The sequence below is a fragment of the Dermacentor variabilis genome, chromosome 2 (genome assembly GCF_050947875.1).
Source record: "Dermacentor variabilis isolate Ectoservices chromosome 2, ASM5094787v1, whole genome shotgun sequence".
Lineage (NCBI taxonomy): Eukaryota > Metazoa > Arthropoda > Arachnida > Ixodida > Ixodidae > Dermacentor > Dermacentor variabilis.
Genome location: NC_134569.1, coordinates 137,871,844 through 137,892,034, shown reverse-complemented (window position 1 = coordinate 137,892,034; position 20,191 = coordinate 137,871,844). Strand labels below are relative to the sequence as shown.

General features: G+C 51.7%; 1 protein-coding gene across 1 annotated transcript in view; it reads left to right on the top strand.

The window, feature by feature from the left end:
• Positions 1 to 20,191, top strand: part of RhoGEF3 (Rho guanine nucleotide exchange factor 3) — a 438,348-nt gene that overhangs the window by 394,271 nt on the left and 23,886 nt on the right. The window contains exons 3-5 of the mRNA XM_075682109.1: positions 14,929 to 15,073; positions 16,051 to 16,327; positions 17,235 to 17,844. Coding sequence (XP_075538224.1) covers positions 14,929 to 15,073; positions 16,051 to 16,327; positions 17,235 to 17,844 — 1,032 coding nt within the window. The remainder of the gene's footprint in view (positions 1 to 14,928; positions 15,074 to 16,050; positions 16,328 to 17,234; positions 17,845 to 20,191) is intronic.

The following is a 20,191-nucleotide window of genomic DNA, read 5'->3' as shown; positions in this document are numbered from 1 at the left end:
TCCGCGTCACCGGTAATCCGGTATTCCGTAAGCGGTAATGTAGTTTAAAGATAAACTACAAATGTATCCTATAACGTCTGTATACGCTCACCGGTTCGGACGCTATATGTGGTAAACCCTCCTCTTCTTTAGACCTTTCTGCTTGACTCCAACGAGTGAAAGGTGTCTCGCGACGGTCACGCACGTGCGAGGCAGTATATTTGACGTGCGCGGCCTTAACGGTATACATTTATAAGTGGGTGACACATTTGACGAGCAGGAAAGTTCCCCGCGCACACCGGCGTTTTTGATGGGCCCGTGCGAGCGGATTCTCCGAGGCGCGCTATAAGGCGAAACAGCCTTTGCCGAAGAGAACGCGATCGCGGAGTGAAATCACGTGCGCGGTCGTGTTTTTATAGGCATACGTGGGTGCCTTTCCTCCCGTACACTCGATCGTGAGCGCCGAGATATAGCGCGCTTGACCTGTGCGCGAGACCTCCTTCGACGTGCAGGAACTCTGCAAGCAGGTATATATAAAGATCGAGTGCGCACGACGAAAGCTGTGGCGGCCTGCATCGTTATGGGAATCACGTGGTTTCTATACCACGTATTATATGCACCGCGTCAGAAAGCGCAGCTCTCGGAGTGCGTCTTTCTTTCTTTTTAGACGCAGGACTCAGTCTGGTTGGAGCCCGTTCGAAGTGTAACTTTTGCGACGTGCTTATGGCAGCGAGTGAGCCCGCATGTAGGTTTTGAGGAGAGTTTCATTTGGGCATATCGGTCGTGGCGGCGTCTCTCGAGGTCACTCCAGGTCGCCTTCGCGAACGGCGTTCAGTATTTATCCGCTTTAGTGCTGCATGAAAAGACGCAGGTCGCGCGTACATAAACCAAGCACATTTGGAATGCGTCGCATCTCCTCTCGTGGCCTTGATTTCCGGCGCTAAATATATAGCTGACAGAATTGACCAGCTCTCCCAAACATCCGAATGCTGTATTCTTCCTTGTTGATACTTTCGATAATTCGGCGCTCCAAGCTCTTCGTGGCCCGAGCTCTTTCTCATGACAGGGCACCGTAGCGGCACTGCTACAACTTGTCCGATTATAAGCCGCAAATTTCGTACACCTTGTACGCGGTCTCATTGTTTCTGAAAGATTGTCCTCTAAGCCACAGCTTCGTATTCGTTGCGCGACCCGTATACGTCTCCCCAGTCGTTGCCCGAAGGGGAGAAGCGCGACTATATCAAGCAGCGTGCGCGTCCTTTCTACACTTGCGGTCGCAAGCGTCGGATGCAGCGAGCGACCACCGGCCAAGGCGAAGGAGGGGCGTGTGTACGTGTACGCGTGTGTTGAGCGTGGAATGTGGTTGGTGGCTATCTTCCCGCTGTGTCTGTGCCGAGGTGCGGTTTAGTGGTAGGAAGGCCTTTGTCTTTTTCCTCGTTGAGAATCGCTGGCATTGTCTACCTGGTTCTTTCTGTGCGCGCTGCTTGTGAGTCGGCGCGCGAGCGCCTGTACCCATACCTGTTCTGGGTGGCCGGCGCGTTAACGTAATGGACGCTTCGCTTTCCTGTTTTCTTGCCTCGTGGCGCAGGGGAAGACCGACCGCGCATGCACAAGGACGCGCGTGCTACAGTGTTCGAGTGTGGTCTTGCACTTGAAAACGTTGCGCGGCTGGGCCCTTTCGGTGGTGCATGGGGCGTCTGCTAATCACTGCAGCGTGCTGCACGTCACGTGTGGGACATATGTGAATGGTTTCTGCAATCGTGCACCTATAAATTTGTGTCTGTGAAATTCTTCGTTTAAGTTTTATCGACGTGATTTCTGCGTCGATTGAGAGTTTGTGCCTTGGCAACTACTATGTCGATCTGGTCTGCAAATGACTGCGCAAACTATGCGAATAAACTATAGGTGCGCTCCTATACGCCGGAGCGTTGTCGCTTATCGAAGTGCAGCTGTATACAGCTACATCCAACGTCTCTGACACGGTGTATAGGCTAGCCAAGGTCACGTATAAGTATATGCGTCGCGTGTTTAGCCTATAGTTATTTCTTTCTTCGTCTTCATCTTCTTTCCTGGCGCGTAGCGCCGTTTCTTTGCTGAGAGCTGCCGAGACTGCTTCTCATGACCAACAGATAAGAAGATATAGTAAATACGTCGTAAAAAATAAGGAAATGCGGGGCGTAGATTCAAACATCTGGCGGCGACAGCTTTTACGGGGCAGCGTATACATTATACATACGCTTCTTGAATGGCCCTTCAACCTTTCTCAGCAGGAATCACCGAGTAAAAAGAAACTTTAAGAAACAAACACGCATGAAGAGCAAGAAAAAGTTAACCCGCAAGAATGACCCGCCGTCCTGTGCAACTCCGCTCTTTTATCTCTTTGTTCGGAGCGGTATGAGACGACAAGACAGCGTATAAGAAAGCCCGCTATGGATGGAGGGCACGGGCGCTGTGGCATAGGCAGGGGAGCGGGATACATGCTGTACCTTTATTTCTTACAGTCTGAGGAAGACAGGCCTTCCCGCGCTGCCGTCATATAAAGTAAGTGCGTAGCTGCACTGGCGGGGCGCCGACTACACATGCGGTGCTGGCGCCCTCTAATGTTCGCGAGCGAGGCTGGAGAGCAGCAGCGGTGGCGTCAGGGCGACAAACCGGGTGCGTCCGTGTCCTTGGGGGGAGCTGGGTGAGGGACGGGACAGGTGGTGGGCGCTTGGGGGAAAAGAAAAAAAGAAGAGTAATCTTACGGTAGTGACTTTTTTTTTTTAAATTCTACGGTTGTAACACGCTCATGGCGTAGGTGCGGGGGGATGGGAAGGGGGCTGTACTTTGTCCCCGCCAGCGAGTTTGTGCAGTGCAGCGTAAGCTACGACTCCCGTCGACCAATCAGCAGCGTGATTCCACCGTGTGTCTCGGGGAAGGAAGAAAAGATGGCGCTTTGTTTGAGCCTGTAATCTGTCCGCGATCGTTCCGCTCGAACGGTGTCGCCAACGCCAGAATTAGAGGCGAGCGATGAGCATTGACTTTCCAAGCAAAGCTGCGAGCGAAGGAAGAGCACAAGTGGAGGGACATGCGGCTGTCAGAAGCTTTAGAATAACTTGTTCTTGTTTCTTGTCCTGGTTGGTATACTTGTTCTCAGACACGAAAACAATGACCCGAAGGAAAACACCCAAGAAAGTCTTGATTGTTTTCCTTCGAGTCGGCGTATTCATGCGCGGCCTTTTTAGCGGCAACTGTCGAACTTTCATAAAAGGGGCGGGACGCCCTATTAAATTAACGTTTGCCACCTGAGGACTTTTAACAGGCACTTGCATCAGAGTATGCATTTCTTTTTTGCTTTTTTTATTTTTTATTGTCACCAGAGTGTACTTGCCTTTGCAGGAATCGAGTTCTCGACTTCGCGCTCAGTCAGCAGCAGCATTCAACTGCACACACACAGCGGCGGTATTTGGCTGTCTGACGTTACACGCAGCCCCCGCCGTACTGCACTGAAACTGTTGGGTCCTATCTTAGCGGGTGCAGCGGGAGCGAGGCGGTGCCCTCTGCCGAGTCCTTGCGGGGCGGCGAAAGGGAGGCACGTCCATTCACGGTTGCTGCGCTCTCGCTCTTGAATCTTCGAGGGCGGCCGACCTGGGGTCTCTCGTCCGTTATATTTTGGTCGCGTAGTAGTAGGTATGCCGGCGGGTGCTCGCTGGCGGTGAGCAACGCGCATTGCGAAACGTGCGGGGTGTGTGTGTGGGAGGGGGGGGGGGGGTCGTCCTCTTCCACTCCCCCTACTGCTGCAATGCTCTCGCGCTTCCGGTCTGGTGTCGGAACGAAGTTTACGCGGGCAGAGGGAGACGTGGGTGGGTGAGTGGGTGGATGGCGGTTGTGAGAAAAAAAAAAAAAAAAAACGCCTCTCCGTTGTACCGTGCCGTTGTACCACGATGGCCGACTTGCGTGGCCGCCGCCGCCGCCGCCGCCGCCTGGTTTGCTTCGGTTCGCTCTGGAATCGCGTTTGTTTTGAGAGCGAAGCCGGCCTGCGCGGTGCACGAGGGATCGTAAACACGCCGCCGCCACGTGTGCCGGTCGCATTTCTTGTCGGGAAGCCAGTGTCCTCCTGCGCCTCTTCTTCTTGATCAAACAGCCCCAGATCAGTTTCGCCTTGTTTCTTTTTTTTTTTTTTTGCGCTTTGTCGTTTTCGAAAGTGATACGGTTTTCTTTCTCTCTCTTGATCGCGTCGCGTTGTCTTGCTTGAGCAGTAAATTACGGTTTAGGGCTCCAATGAAAACTCCTTAAAGAAAGAAAGAAACAAAGAAAGAAGGGCAAAGGTACTGGAAAGGGTGTGGATTGGACGCTCTCCCTGGGGATGCTGTCATGGAGTGTGCGTCGCATCTTCGCCAATCGGGCTGCGCACGCGAGCGGATCGCGTCATTTCTGTCCTTGTCTCGCCCGTCCTGCGCAGAATCGTCACACACACACACACACACACACACACACACACACACACGCGCACACACACACACACACACACACACACACACACACACACACACACACACACACACACACACATATATATATATATATATATATATATATATATATATATATATATATATATATATATATATATATATATATATATATATATATATATACTCGCGCCTTCGCCGACGACCCTAGCTAAATGATAAGACTGGAGGGAAAGCGGGCATGAGGAGTACGCACGGAGGGATCTTTCACCTCCGCAGCTTCTTTCCGCTCGCCACCGCGTCGTTATTCTAGCCACCCTAGCGTCCGTCTCGTCTCGTCTTCTCTTCACGTTGCGTTAGTACTCTCACGGCTCCCGGGGCCAGACGATCCGCGTGTCGCCGTCTTGAAATTTATGGGGTTGTTTTAAAGTTCCAGGGGAAGTCGGCGACACAGACAAAATAATAAAGAAAGAAAACTGTCAGAAATGTAAAACACGCGACGACGAGCGCGTTGCTTCGTTTTAAAACTTCATACTCCCCGACGTCGCCATTCGCCTCGCACCCATAAGTGCCTTGGTTTCTGCTGTTTTACGTTTATGCAAGTTCACGCGCGTTCTGGTGTGAGACGATGGCCTCGACCGTCATGTCTTTCTGTACTTTTCTGCCGAAGCTCGCATATACTGAGCGCGCGCCGCGTCCGATATCTCGAGCGAGATGTATGCATATCCGGTGTCGGCCGTGGCTGGTCGATGAAATCTCGCAATGGCGGGCGGCGCATGCATTACAGGCGGCTTTCTGAGCGCATCGGGGATTTTTTCTGTCGCGCTAAGAACGACAGGAATCCAATTGAGTGTAGGAGAGAACACGCAGGGGCGCGTCAACATTGCGGCGTTCACTTTCCGTTCTCTCGCTCCTTTTCTCCTTTCCCCGGCGCGAGAGTGCGCGCGACGCTCGCAGCACTGCACACAAGGACTGCATATGTGACACGCATCCGTCTGCACTCGACGCTCGCCGTGTGCGGCGCTCGCCGCATGGCTCGCAGTAGGCGAGCAGAGCAGGAACAGGATTCGCCGCAGCCATTTCCCCCAGTTCGCGCGAGCTCTGCGTGAGTGAAAAGGCAGGAGGAACAGCAGCAACTCGGGGTCCCTGATCCGCTTGCGCGGCCTCATCCACGCGTCGGCGGCGGCCTTGCGCCTGCCCGCCCGCGCGCGCACTGCGACGGGAGAGGCGCCTTTGTTGCGGAGCCACGCAGCTCGTAGGGTGACGGCGCCTCGCCCGCTGAATTGTTGTTCCGCGTGCTCGCAGCCGCACGCATGAGAGTCATGCCGGGGGGCGTGACGGGTCCGTGTCCGCCTGAATAAGCGAACCGTAATGAACCGGACCCGTGCGGCACGCAGCGACCGAAATGGCGTCCTGCTGCTGCTGCTGCTCCCGGCGCCGTCGGCGCGCCACCGAAGCTTCGCCGCTGAATCGCGAGCCCATTAAGCGTCCAGAGTCGACCACGCGAAGCGCCTTTCTCACGCGTCGAATTGACGCTGCGTCGCCGTATCTTGCGGCCCGCTGTATACACTGTAGTTAGGCAGCGTGCCCGAATCGGCGTTTCTTTTCGAGGCGAAGACAACATCGGGGGGGGGGGGGGGGGACGCGAGCCGAAGAGCCGGCTCGTCAAGAGCGGCCCTGCTGCGACGCGGAGAAACGTGATTGCCCCGGATTAAGGCGTGAAGAAACTGCTCCGTGTGGTTGGTCGGGGCCTTGATGACTCCAGGGGTGCAGCGACGCATTTGCAAATGCCCCCTCCTTCTGCCCTCTCGCTTTTGGATTTGCCGGTCCCCGCTGTGACGACAACCCATTGTCGCTTTGCTGAGATTTCTTGGACACAAGCAGAACCTATACGCGGTTGTTTCCTTCATTCTGTCGGCCACTCTTCCACCGAGCCAATCACACTGAAAAAATAAAGAACACCTGGTAGTGTTCTTCCTCTGACTGAGAAATAGTTATGCTTGAAAAACCGCACTTGCGTCGAGCTGTACGTCACTCCCCTGAAGCGCACTTTACGAGTGGCTTTTTCGTTGTAGCATTTCTGTTTTACGTTGTAATACTAAGTGAAGACATGCGTGTAATAAACGTGACGAGTGGCTGTATACGTAGTGGCGACTGGGTTCCTTATAACCGGGTGTGTATACGTACACCGGGTCCATGCATCGATACCACCGTGGCGTCCGGCACAGAGACTCGTGGCATCTCACCGTCTCCACTCGTCTCGAGTCGGCTCCGCGTGCCACGGGCGACCGAGAACGTCGTCCGCACGGAGCCGGATCGGACTCGCACCGCTGCCGACCGAACTTCCCGCTGCTTTCTTTCTATATGCGGGCAAACTATACGTCCGTGCATGCTTCGCGGCTCGGAGCAACTGCGTTTCGCGTTGGCCCTGTTTTGCAGCTTACAGTTTGGCTCGCATGATGTAACGCTGTCTGTATCGTACGAGACGCGTTATTTACATAAGGTGCCTCCCCGCTGCGCGATTCTGAGTCAACGTCTTCGACATGGCACGCCCCGGCGCCCGCTCGTGAAGAATGCAGCGAGGCTCTTGCATTTATATAGAAGGGTCGGTTGGCAAGGTGACCTGTGTATGCGCTGTTAGAGCTGACGACGCTTCCTGTACGTGTTTTCGATGAACATTCCACGAAAGCGTGAAACGGGTGGTCGTCGAGCAGTCGTATGTGTTCCTATATGCAGGAACTTGCATGTCTCCACGTTTCTGTGCTTGGTACGCTGTTTGCTACAACGTGATATAGTGACCCGAAACAGTGGGCATACCTGGCTATAGGACGTTCTTCTGCAGAGCACAAGGTCGCGGGTTCGGTCCCCGTGCCGCGGCGGCCGCATTCCGATTACGGCTAAATGCGAAAACTCTCGTTTACCGCAGTTTGGTTATACCGCGTGTTGCCAACATAAGGCCTCTACTATATACGTGGTTCGTCAAATATCTAATTTTGCAGGTTTGCGACGTTAAAACCAGGAATTAATATAATTCTTATGACAGTGAACATGTCTGCCTCGAACGCAGCTCAGTGATCCCGAGAACAAAAATAGCGTGGAAATTGACAGTCAACGATTCCATGGGTGGTAGTGGTGGTGGTGGTGGTAAACTTTATTGAAAAGGGCAAAGGGGAGGTGGCTGAGGGATCGGGCTCAAGCAAGGCGCTGGGCCTGCTTGGCCTCCTACGCCCAGTCCACCAGTTCAAGCTGTCGGTCGACGTCCCCGGAACTAAGCCAGGCTGTCCAGTCAGCGTGCTGCAAGTTTTTAAGAACTCTGTACACCGTTTATGGTTCAGTTGAAGGGCGCTACAGAAAGAAGTCGCTGGGCTGTTCCGACCACATGTAGCGGCGTCACATGGTCAATGGCGTCAAAAGTTTTAGCTTGTGCAATGTTACGAGGAGTGATATCGGACCAAACGTTTTTCAGCGTCATATATGACACTCAAAAAATACATATGCAATTAAAACGCTATATGGAGTTGCGGCGCCGCGCATGCCTAAGCGGGTTTGTGAAACGGCCGACGACATTACGCTGTAAGCATCGTCGTCGTTATCATCATCATCATAATCGCGTTTTGCTGTCTGAAAAACTAAATGACTCGCTTTCCCAGTGACACCAGAGAGTCAACCTATTTTGATTCGATCTTCGTGAGACGTAGCGAAATTGGTTCGGTTTACTCGACATGCCTCGAGCGTCATTGCGTGACTTAAATTTCGCAGCTGGTCGATTTAAAGGGGCTTTGTATGCCGCCTTATCTCGTGAACCATCGTGGTGGCGTCTGTGCTTTCATGCGCAACAGTTCGCATTTGTCAAATGCGTGTACGAGTATCAGGTGTTTCATTTAACTTGAGTCAAACTTTCAAAATATGCAGATGTTACGTAGCTGGACAAAACCAAGGTAATCTTGTCTGCCGTCGCTTGAAAATACTCAAACAATTTTTGTTTTCATTCCGCGTAATTATATAATTAGTGTTAATTAATTAATCAACTTCTCAAATATTATAATTTGACGAAAAGTGTGAAGCAAGCCCGGCAATACACGCAAAGTACCACGAGCGACCAGTCGCGCGGCAATTCTTTACGTATATATTCTCGGACTTGCTTCACGCTCGGAAAAAACACTTTTATGTAGCGCGTATTGAGCAACAGAAAGCTGTATGGGGAGCTTTTCGTGTCGCTCTACAATTTTATCATTCACACTTTTCATCAAATTATATTATTTGAGAAGTTCATTAATTAATTACGAATAATTATCTAGTTAACTAGTTAGGCGAACAAAGAAAATAATAATATATCTCCAAGCGACGGCAAACAACATTACCTTGGTTCTGTCCAACTACGTGGCATTCGCACTTTTTCAAAACTCTGGCTAAAGTTAGCTGGGACACCCTGTATATGGTGTCACCGGAAAGCGTCTGTCTTGCTGCTTGTTGCATGTAAATTCGGGCGTCGCGCCTCTTTAGCTTCCTGTCTGCAGCGTATGGCCAACTGTGACTTGTTTCTCTTCGGCACTCTTGCCCTGCTGCTGTAGAAGAGTTGCGTGCATCCGTCTTGTAAAGTGCTCCTCTCGCGTGTGCCGTAACCGAAGCAGCGGAGGAGCACAGTTGTATCGATATAGTTCGTTTTTTTTTTTTTTTAGGTAACGGTTCTTTCTCCTGCGCCGGTATTCGCACGACTATTTATTGGACGTAGTCGGTGGGTTCGCCGAAGAGCGTACAGCGTACTGTGCGAGGTTTGAGAAGATGATTAGAACAGGTCGGGAGGAGACCGTCCGTTTTGCAGCCTCTCATATAGAACCGACACGTGAGTCATAGGCGCGCACACTTGGCTACAAGGACGCGCTTATTTTCGGCCCATCCGGCGTATTCCTTCGAGTGGGTCAGTGCGGCCGCGCTCGGCTGTTCTTTTGCGGTTCACAGGCGCCGCTGATTCGGACCTCGTCGTCGGGCGATGCCCTCGCTGACGTTGCACGCTTAGCAGGGAAACGTATACATACCACCCAGCGTGCACTGCACGTGTATAACGGTAACCCGTGCTTGCGGAGCCAATATGGCCAACCGGCGCTGAAACTTCGCGTGCCAGCAGCAGCGCCGTAACACGCAGCCTAGCGAGTGGTGTACACAGTTTGCAGTAGCGCATACTAGCATTTCGCATCAGCGAATTCGCCGCTCACGTTGAATCACATGTGTCCAGCTTCTGACCAGTCCGGGCAGCGACCTGCTAGAAAGTAGCAACGCATGCGCTTCTCGCAATCCATATGGCCATGAACAAAACTTGGCTGCACGCATCGGCCTAAGCAAATGTTAGTACAAGCGCGCGTCTGTTATCGTTAAACATGCCGTGTAGTCTTGGTGGCATCCCTACCGGACGGTGTCAGCATATTTTAGTTACACACTCAAGAAGCCGTATAGCGTCTCTTGGCCGGCGCTGGTTCCCCGCTTATGGGAGTGTCGTGGTTCGGGTGTATGTGTAAATCCAAAAAAAAAAGAAAGAAAAGAAAGAAGCGCTATACACGATAGACGCTGTTTCAGTACTAACTGCACAAATAAAGAAACCGGAAACAGTCAAGACGCATTTTAAAGCATCTAAAGCAAACACCGATAAGCATCTTAGTCAAGGAGCGAAATTCGCTGCGTGTCGGCCCGTGTATATTCCACTGACTCCGAGATAATTGACCCGCACACCTTGCAGCGGTCGGCTGCAGCTGCCAGTGGCGGTTGCGCGTCGGTAAGTTCAGGTATAAAGTCATAGTTCAGGGGGCGTTAGGTGTCAGCGCCGCAATCCAATTTTTTTCTTTCGTTTTTTTTTTCTTTTGCGTGTAGATGGCGTAGGATATACTGCGGAGGTCATTCCATTCCATTTAGGGGATTTATGCGGAGCAGAATAGGCGTTTGTTATGCTTGCTTTTCCATTTCTATACTTCGCGTCGTAGTTGTATACGTTGTATACATTTTCGTCGGGTTGCATTGCACAGCGTTACACATGCGGAGGTGCATCGCGTCCGCCAATATACAAGTTGTTCAGATGTAGCATGGAGACAGACGTAGCTTTTCCGTGCGCAGTGTGCAGATCTGAACACACGCCTAAAACAACGTGCTCGTGCGTTTAGACTAAAGTACCGTATATCGCCGCGAAATTGTTCTTACAGTCTCTTCGAATGACGTGGATGCATGTCACAATGTAGCAGTCACGCACCCATCGTACACTTGGATGGTGCAACGTATATGGGAAAACGTTCGCTTAACACTTCTGTAGAGCTGTGAAGTACCCCCTTCGACCACGTTTAAATGGCCGCTTGGATCGAAGAGGATAGCTTGCAGGGCTTAGAGTCCGTATAATAACCGCGTGTGGTCGCCCTGATTTGTTACAGTTTTGTGGGTTTTTCATAAACAAAGTTCCGCGGTTGAAGAAAAATTTCGTCCTAATCCGGGGTTTGAACCCGTGACCAACGCCTTTCCTGTGTGCGGTCGATACTTGCTCTCTTGCCTGATGTCAGGCTTGAGCCTCAAGACTGCACTAAACATGCCGCGCGTATACACCGTTTTTTCGTAGGCGCCGCCATATTGTGAACGCAGTGGCGCCGCCTATGAGCAGCGCCATACTGGCTTGGGTGAAAGCGGTGTTCTGCATGGCAGGTATACGCTCGGCGGTAGGTTATGGCGTTTGTTTTCGCGGTCGTTGCAGTCTGTTTAGTATGACGTGCGTCTTCTACGTGGTAAACGGTTCTGTGAGACGTGCTGAAGTGGTTTAAGGCGTCATGGCCGGAGTTTCTACTGGCGTTGAAGTGGAAGGAACACGCAGAGCGATGTGTGCGCGCATATTTGAGCCTACAATCAGCCTCGGAGGTCAACTGTGTATTTCTGCATGTTCCATTCACCAATGTGACCTTATTGCAGTATTATCCTCTATTTCTAACTGCGGTTTAGGAGCCATGAAACATACGCGACGATCGTAACAGCGTGGGTACCGTTCTGCTACGATAGGAGCTGTGATGTTATACTTTGACAAGCGTTCAAACTGTTCTCTGCAGGTTACATTGCATGACTACTTGGTTCGATGGATGAGGTTTCTGCCCCTGAATAAAATAGTTTTGGCAAGTAATAGCAGCATACCTTACAGTCTGAATTAAGCTTGTCCAGCAAAGGGACTGTTTACGAACTGCGCGAGCGTTCTAAGCAGTGGTAGGTGCTGGGTTACAGATATTTTGTTCTATATACCGCATGGTCCAAGCATATGGTATCAGCGGTTATATATCTATAAACGTTGTGCAGCGTGGCTATGAGAGGACGTATTACGGCGTTAGCCCGTTTTCTCTTGCTTTTTCGAGAAAGAGGATGATAACCGATTTTTTTTTTCGGTTGTGTTCGTTTCATTCTCTACGACGCACTCACACGTATTACGGAAATGTTGTCCTCAAAAATAGCTACCGCAGTCTTTTTATGCGATCCCTCTTATATATTATTGCTGTATACAGGCCAAAAAGGCGATGCGGAAGCGCACAGCTTACATTTGTATCGTGCTGGTTCACCAACCGCAGTGATAGCTGTGTTGAACAGCGCCATCGACCTCATGCAGGAAGGCTAGCGTAGACATATAGTAATTTCAAGCTTACTACACTTAAAATGCCCGAGAACGATGCCGGTGCATCACAAATATTTCATAGCGCCTGCCGCTTAGATGTTTCGTGGTTGCCTTAGGCTGGCCGTGCACGAGCATGCGCTCTTATGATTTGTTTTACTCCCTACGCCAAGCGACGAGACAGTGAGCTGCTTTATCATTTAATGCTGGTAATACAGAAACACCGGTTTTCTTTGTTGAATTAAAACTGATATAAGCAAAATAGTTCACAACACGTACACACACTGCGACTGGTAATGTACGTACACCGCGGCTAATAAAGCGCGTCACATTTTTGCGCCCCCAAGACATATTTCCGGCTACTGTAGTTACCGATACACCGAAAGGCCTCCCTGACGACCTCATATGAACGGACATGGCGTAAATTTCACAAAGTGCGATTTAAAACATCTCGAAATCGTTCCGCAGCACGCTGCAGCAATACTTTCAAGCAGCGCCGCGCCAGATTGCCCAAGCCAGAGATGAGGAAAGGCTCTCCGCCAGCAGCCTCTAGAGAGGGTTGTCTCCGCGTTCAGCATCATCCGCGCGCGTCGTTCAAGACGGTGGCTGGACCCTGCGCTGTGGGCTCCGATAACTATCGTCCTTGTTAGCGGACTCGTAAAGCCCGCTGGTTTGGTACGCGCCGTCGCGACGGCAATCATCTGACCCTGCCGCGGCTGCATGGCGCGTGTGTATACGCGCGACTGCATTTGCGTGTCCCTGCGTCCGAAGGGCGGGTTGCCGAGCTTGCTTCCATAGAAATGTGTGTGTGTGCGCGCGCGGCTGGCATACCGCGGGCGATTCGCCGGCTTTGCAGCGTGCGCATGCACCGTTCTGCGCGTGTTTTGGTTGTGGTTCTGCAGCATGCGGCTATATAAGCCCCTTGGCGTGGTGGCGTTCCTTGCTCCTCTTCTTCCGGGGCGATCGTGATTGTGGGTGTTTGCGTTCACGCGCCATTAAGGCCCAATGGCTCTGACAAGGGCAGGTGCATAGGGGCCACTCGCAGCGCCCTGACGAGATCCCGAAAGTGTGCCATGGCCGGGACCGCTCGCTGCTGACGGCTGGTTGAATAAGATTGACACGCAACGGCTGTGGGAAACGGCGACGTGACCGCGTGCGACGCGTGTGGTATACGGAGTGCTTGTAAGGCCACGCGTGAAAATATTGTGATCGAGTGTTGTCGCCTCTGCGTGTGGCCTCCGATGTCGTATACGCGCCGGGCGAAAACTGACGACGCTCTTTGCGTTTACAATAAGGCTACTCGCATTGTCACTATGTGTACGACGGCTGCAGTGCGTGCCATGAGGCCGCACGATTATATGCTTGTCCATGTAGCTCACAAATGAACGAAATCCGCACCAGTGAATGCTTCAGAGTCAATGTACACCTTCGTCAATTGTTGTACGTACTTCATGTTAGAAAAAAGAGAGAAGCTAAGTTGTGGAAGGCACTAAGGATATGTGCTAACAGATGGGAGGAACTTACAACGCCTGGTGTGCATGGCCGGAGTTGCCATGTGCGGCGAGAGTCGCTGCGCGTTGGAGGACGGTTTTGCCGCATTTGGGTCTGAATGATCTGGATGTCATGTGTATCCCTCCCTCGCGTTAATCGCTAGGGAACATCCCTTAATCTTACAAAGTGGCAAGAGAGAGAGAGAATCATTCTTGTTACGAATGAAATAAATAGTACAAAAAGAGGAAGTAAATACTACTGCAGTAACGCTGTGTAAAGCAATACTTGTTTCTTCAGACAGTTAATTATCTCTCTCTCAAGGGGAGGAGAGTGCGCGGCCGCCTGGGCCATATCTTGAAAGCGATCTGAGATGGGTACAGAGCGCGCCGAATGCTGATACCTTCGTGTACGCTGTTTTCGCCGTTTAGTTCGCGTTGAAACGAGAGGCAGCACGAAGGTCAATTCGCTCGCTGCTTCTGCCGTGCTTCCTCACTCCAGCGTTTTCACAGCGAGTGTGCGCGGTCATCGAGTGAGATATGTGTTCATGTTTGCTTGTACGCGCGTGACAACATGGTTGCTAATTTAATTCGTAAGCGAGTGTTCAAAGCTTATGCGGCCGATAAAACTACTAACCCTACTTCGTGTTGCTCTCTACTAATTTGCTATCGCAATCGATGCCTCGCGTTTCGGGCGAAACTGCGACTTTTTAACGCAGTAGCGAAGGGCCCCTTGTCGCAGAAAATCCGGTGTCGGCGTCGGAGGCGTTGTCCGTTAGAGAAAAATAATCCCAGACCACGCACGCCCTCCGCGGGGCGCGGAGGCGTTTATTTTCTCAAAGTAAAATGCGTAAGATAATTCGTAAAGTATGACTTACACACAAGCTATAGATATGATAGCGTCGGATTTTAATTTGAATATACGAAAAAAACATAATTTTGTTACGAGGAAAGTCGCACACAAACCCGTTTTTCCCGCTGCCGTTTGATGTCTGTCTTAGTAGGAGCGGCGCGTCCCGCTCAGTTCCTTGCGACACCATCCAGATCTCGTTCGCATCCGCGGCAGGCAGCGGTGGTGCCTGTCGTGGGGTGAAGCTCGCCTTCCTGCACAGCGTTCACCGCCAGCGTTTCCACGAAAACATTACGGTTACATAAGCTCCGCTTGCCGGGAAACGTGAGGAACAGTAAGGGATCTTTGAATGCTATCGCGTTCCACTCTTAAAGGCGAAGCTTAAGCGTCCTCCAAGTTTACTCTTTATGTTTTTTCCTTCAGCACTTCTACGTCGACACTAAGCGCTTTTTCTTGATGCGCCCACTCGATGCGTGTAATTCGTACTCCTTCGGCCCTTCCTCATCAACGCCTTCTCTCTCGTTCTCCCATTGTTTGGTGCAGGACCTGAGCGGATCCATTCCCGAGAGCCGTGCGCCCACCGGCGACGTCTGTGCCCCCGCCGCCCCCTCGGAGCGGAGGTCTCCGCCCCCACCTGTTGGCCGCCGGGCATCGGCCGATGGCCTCGGCGGCTGCAATCCCCCGACGTGTGAGTGACTACATCCTCGGGACCTATGTTTTTCTTGTTACAGCAGTGTGTGCTTTGTTCGGTGAGCTAAATAATGTACATGCCCGCGGAGTTCGTTACGCCTAGCTCTCTTGATAACAAAGATGGTCGAGTGAAGCATCATGTTCTTTACCGTAGAGTGCAGCAGTGCGAGGGGGCTCTGTGACTTAATGATAACGGAAAGCGACCGCTTTACGGGCCTTCAAGATTGGTTAGAAATTTTGTTCACTGATTTGGCGGATTAAGGCTGATTAGTTGCGTGAGGAAATGAAGGCCAAACTTCAATTTTCGTAGCTTCGGGCTGAAGCTCACCGCCAGTACCGTCAATGTGACGTCGCGAAACTTCGAAGTATCTTCTTGGGCCGTTTTTGGCGCAGCGGTAAGATTTCGAAGCTTGCTATATAGGGCCACTTTCTGAGCCCTTCAGAATGCATTTTATTCCTTTCGTAGCGATAAACGGTCAACTAGATCCGATTAAACGTTCTCTCATAATGTGTGATGTAAGATCGAGCTTCCGCGGAAACATTTAGTCGGCGTCGTCACTTGTCTTTCGATTTTGCGTTTCTCCCGCTACACGCCTGGTGTGCTATTCTGGGCACTGTCAAATTCTGGCATATTGTGTAATTCGCCACCTTGTCAGCTCCGTTTGGTTTAGAGGGCCGCTGCGGCTTTTTTTTTTTTTTTTTATAAGCTCAGAATGGGGCCGCCATTACAGAATTCGACAATATGGTGGAATTTGACAGTGTAAAAACAACGCCCCAAAATAGCACCCCTGGCTTTCCAACCTTCATCCAACTGTAGGAAGAACAGTCTTTTGTTATCGCAGAAGCGTAATTGTTGAGCGTTAGCCCACGATGGCGGAAATCTGCCGCTTCTAGCCGCTTCCTGTAACGAACGACCTCTGGCGGAGCGAATAATTCTCAGGCTCTTGACGGTCCTCTGCTCTCCCTCCTTCGCAGCCCCTTCACGGACCGTGCCTCCGCAGCTGTCGTCTCAACATGCAGCGCAAAGCGACGCCGAGGCATCACAGGTCGGCGGCAGCAGTAGCCGCCGCAATAGCCGCTGTTCCCTGCCGTCGCTGCCTTCGGCACCCGCGCCTTCGGCGAGCAAATGCCTGCTGCTCGGCCGGCCGGGGAAGTTGATCCGTGACCGGCCCATCTCGCGCTCCGAGCGCCACCTGAAGGCAGCCAGCACGCCCGAGTTTCACAGCGGCAGCACCGAGGACGTCTGCTGCAGGTCAGCTGGCGGGGCCGCCGACCCGTTCCCTTTCATTCACCACACGTGACTGCTCGCGGGAGTTGGGAAGACGCGGACTCGTTTGTAATTCGTGAATGAGGCTAGTCGAGGCATCAACACTGCAGTGCATGAGTAAAGTATGACAGAAATAAGCATGCTAAACACACGGGGCTCTTCGCGATTTTCTTTCCATGTGGCCCTTATGTTCCATTGTGTAATTGCGCCTTCTAGTGGTGCGCTCTTCCACTCCCTCAGATAACGCCGCATCGGCATTCCACATAAGTTTAACATTTCTTTTACTCTACGAGCGCTTGAATAATAATGAGTCATTCTATCGGTTTGTGGGCGACCCATTAGTACACTGGCTCAGACCATCCTCAGCATAGAAAGTCTTAAACGGTTTGCTCCGCTTCCCGAGAACGTCCGGAGTTTGTGACACACTTGATTGTTCGCATGCTGCATAGCATGGTGTGCACGATTTTCTTTTTCCTGGTCTCCTTAGTTTTATTAACAATCTATACCTTTTTTCTCCAGTGCAGGGTAGCCAGCCGGTTTTACACTGGCTAAACTCCCTGTCTTTCCCTCTCTTTTTCCCCTCTCTTTCTCTCTAGTACATACGAAAAGCAGACAGGACAAGCGGTACCTCAAAGATATTGAAAAGGCAGGTGTTTCTGTGTTCCGCTTTCAGGAACTTAACTCTCGGTTTATGCACTTTTCTTTTTTGTCTATATATAGGCGGTTGCGATTATTGACGCCGCCAAAGCAGCGATTGGCTATAGCTAACTCTGTACGGGATTGTTGAAAGACGCGACAACGTTCGGGGAGCCGAGCTTGGAACTGCCTCCCGGCTAGCGCTGCTTCATCCGAGTGCGCGGCACATCCCGCCGCTCCTGTCTTGTCGTTGCAGGAATGTGCGCCGGCCCTGGTCCCAGCTGTACAGCGACGCGGAGGCCGAACAGCTGTTCGCCGCGGTGGGCAGCATGTCCAGCCTGCACCCGCACCACGAGCGACAGCAGCACCCGTCCTCGCCCCCGGACGGCCACCAGGGGCTGCCGCCGCGCTACTCCTCCCTGCGGGCCTCGAGCCCGCGGCTCATCGCCGACAGCGTGCTGCAAAAGTTCCGCAAGACGTTCTCGCTCCGCTTCCAGCGGAACCGCAAGGGCTCGACCACCTCCCTGCCGGCCGTCTCGTCGGCGCCGTGCTCGGCGCCCGCGGAGCCTGCGTCGCAGCTGGCCAACGGCGGCCATGGCAGCGACGACGACGGCGGCTGGCCGTGCGGATGGCAGGCGACGCCGGCGTCGCATCCGCCCGCCGCCGCTGCCGCGCCGACGAGAGTGGACGACGAAGAAGGAGAGGGCGGCTTCCGTCCGGGTCCCGCCATTCTGCGGTGTTCGCGCGAGGAGCGTCGCCTGCATCGCAAGAACCGTGAGCTGCGCGGCTCCAAGTGTAGCAGCGCCGATAGTGGGATCCAGCTGGAGGCCCCCGGAGGAGCGGTCGCCGACCAGCAGCTGTCCGAGGTGGGCACAAATGACTTCTGCTTTTTACGCGCTCGCGGTTTGATGGTTGGGTTTTCTTTAACCAAGGAGAAACAAATTACGCGGAGTGGACAGCGCGTCCCAGGAGTGAAGCCCCGCGTCCTATTCTCCACGTTGTCGAATTCTGGTACGATGGCGGCGTTTTGAGCCAATTAGAGGCGCCGTAGCGGCCCTGTGGGCCAATCAGAGCCGACAAGATGGCGAATCCGACAATATGGGCGCAATTTGACGATGTCTGTGACACGTCTTGAATACCCAGCCCCAAACTAGTGCCCCTTTAGCTGAGACAACGGAGTACTAACACACTTTTAAAAAGTTGTAGTAACTCCATCACGTGCTTCTGGCACATCAAAGGATCGCACTTAGGGAGTGTGAAGGCTGGAAAACGGAAGCTTCTTTAATTTGATAATTTAATTAAGTTGGTCTAGAAATACCGGACCTGACGATATCGACGTTATCGTGACGTCTGACAAACGCTAACTAAGCTTGCTGACGTCATGTAGCAATAAGGTTAGATGTTATCACGTTGCTCAAAAAAGTAAATTGCTGGCTCACCCGTAATCTAGAGTAGATGTAAGGATGAAATGGCAACCTGCAAAGCAGATTGGTTGCAGAGGATACTAGCCACAATCTTAACATAGGTGCAGTGCACGTTCGCAACGGCACTCCCCACCACAACACACCGCACCACGCCGTACTATGCATTGGTCCATATGAACGCTGCCAGAAGAAGAAAACTTGCTGAAAGCGGCACCACAGGCAGCGAAAGACGCCAGGGAGACCAGCGCGCGCTGCTCACTTAGAAAAAAAAAGTGCCTGAAGGAGGCGCCGCGCAACGTGGCGTCATCTCTCGAGGTGACGCAAAACCCGCGCCGCGGAACTCACGGACCGCTGGCGTTCTAAAGAGCACAGGCAAATCGACGAAGCGCTGACGAAGATGCAAACTGCGTCAGCTCTCCGTCGATTTCGCTGAACAGAAAGGAAATGGCCTACCCGAAAAATACTGGCTTGCGCGTGCGATGATTTTCACTCGTTTGAGCCGGCATAAATACCACGCTTTTCTGAAATAAAATTCAATTGATAGTTAGTGCACTTCATGTCGTCTTTCTTTGTCCGTGTCAATCTAACGCTATGACTTCAATCGATGACCCTTCGATCACTTTTAAAGAGGCCCTGAAACACCTTTTTGAACATAGTACAAAAACGTTGCCGGTCTGTCGTAGAGGGTGCTGCGAACATGTGATCCAGATATTACTGCACTGCATACAGCAGGGAATTTACAATCTCGTGTCAGAGACATCGCAAGATCGCTTTCCCTCGCTTACGCAATGCCGTCACGTGGAAAGCAGCCGGCCGACCAACGTTATCGGCTTATTTCGTGATCGCGAGAGCATTCTCAGTTATACATAACTGCTCATTTTCAGTTAAATAAATGAAAATCCATACGTCTGCGATATCAAAAAGCCAGGGGAAGAAAAATCATTTCATCTTTGCATTACGCGTGGCTGCGTCAGCTGCGCGTGACCTCCGAGATGGCAGTGGCGTGCTAAAGTATCGTTGAACGCCACAGGGTGGCGCGACGAGCCCTTTCGCCGCCGTTTATTTCACCGCCACGACACTCAAGTTTTCGCCGGGCCTTTGCACTCTTGGCTTCTTCGCTGTGTAGCTTCCAGAGCGCTAGCGGTGACGAAAAGGAAGACAAAACGGGGTATCGGCTCGACAGCTCCACCTACATATACCTGAATAAATAGAAAAAAAATTTTGCGGCATGAGATTCGTGAGACGACGTCGTTTGATAGTGAAGCAATTCTATGATTAGTTAAAAAGGTATTTGAAGGCCCCTTTAATAGAGAAATTCGCGCAATTGCATGCATCCATTCGAGTGCAAAAAATGTGATCGGTAATCTTTGTAATATTACGTTTTTCTTGTATGTCGTAAGATGCGAGACTGTAGACGTGCACTGAGAACACGGCGCGGATATAATGTTTTTTCCACGCTAGCCGTTTGTTTTAGTTTGTCCCATCAATCACGCTAACTTCACCTTGGCGCAGCAAATGATACGAAACTTTGGGTGATTTAACATCGCAAACAAGTACTTTTCGCGCTATTCAGATATCTTTCTTCGATGGAGAAAGTAAATATATGCAGTGAGAGGTTGAGAAGTGATTGCGTGAATGTCATATTGTTTATTAAACGCACTGCAGCAAAATTACAATGTAACATAAAGACTCAGTGAAACATGTGGTCGGGAAGAAATTGCGCTTTAAATGCTCTCTATTCCTAAAACCAAACACCATGCACACGCCCACGCGCACGCACGCACACGCA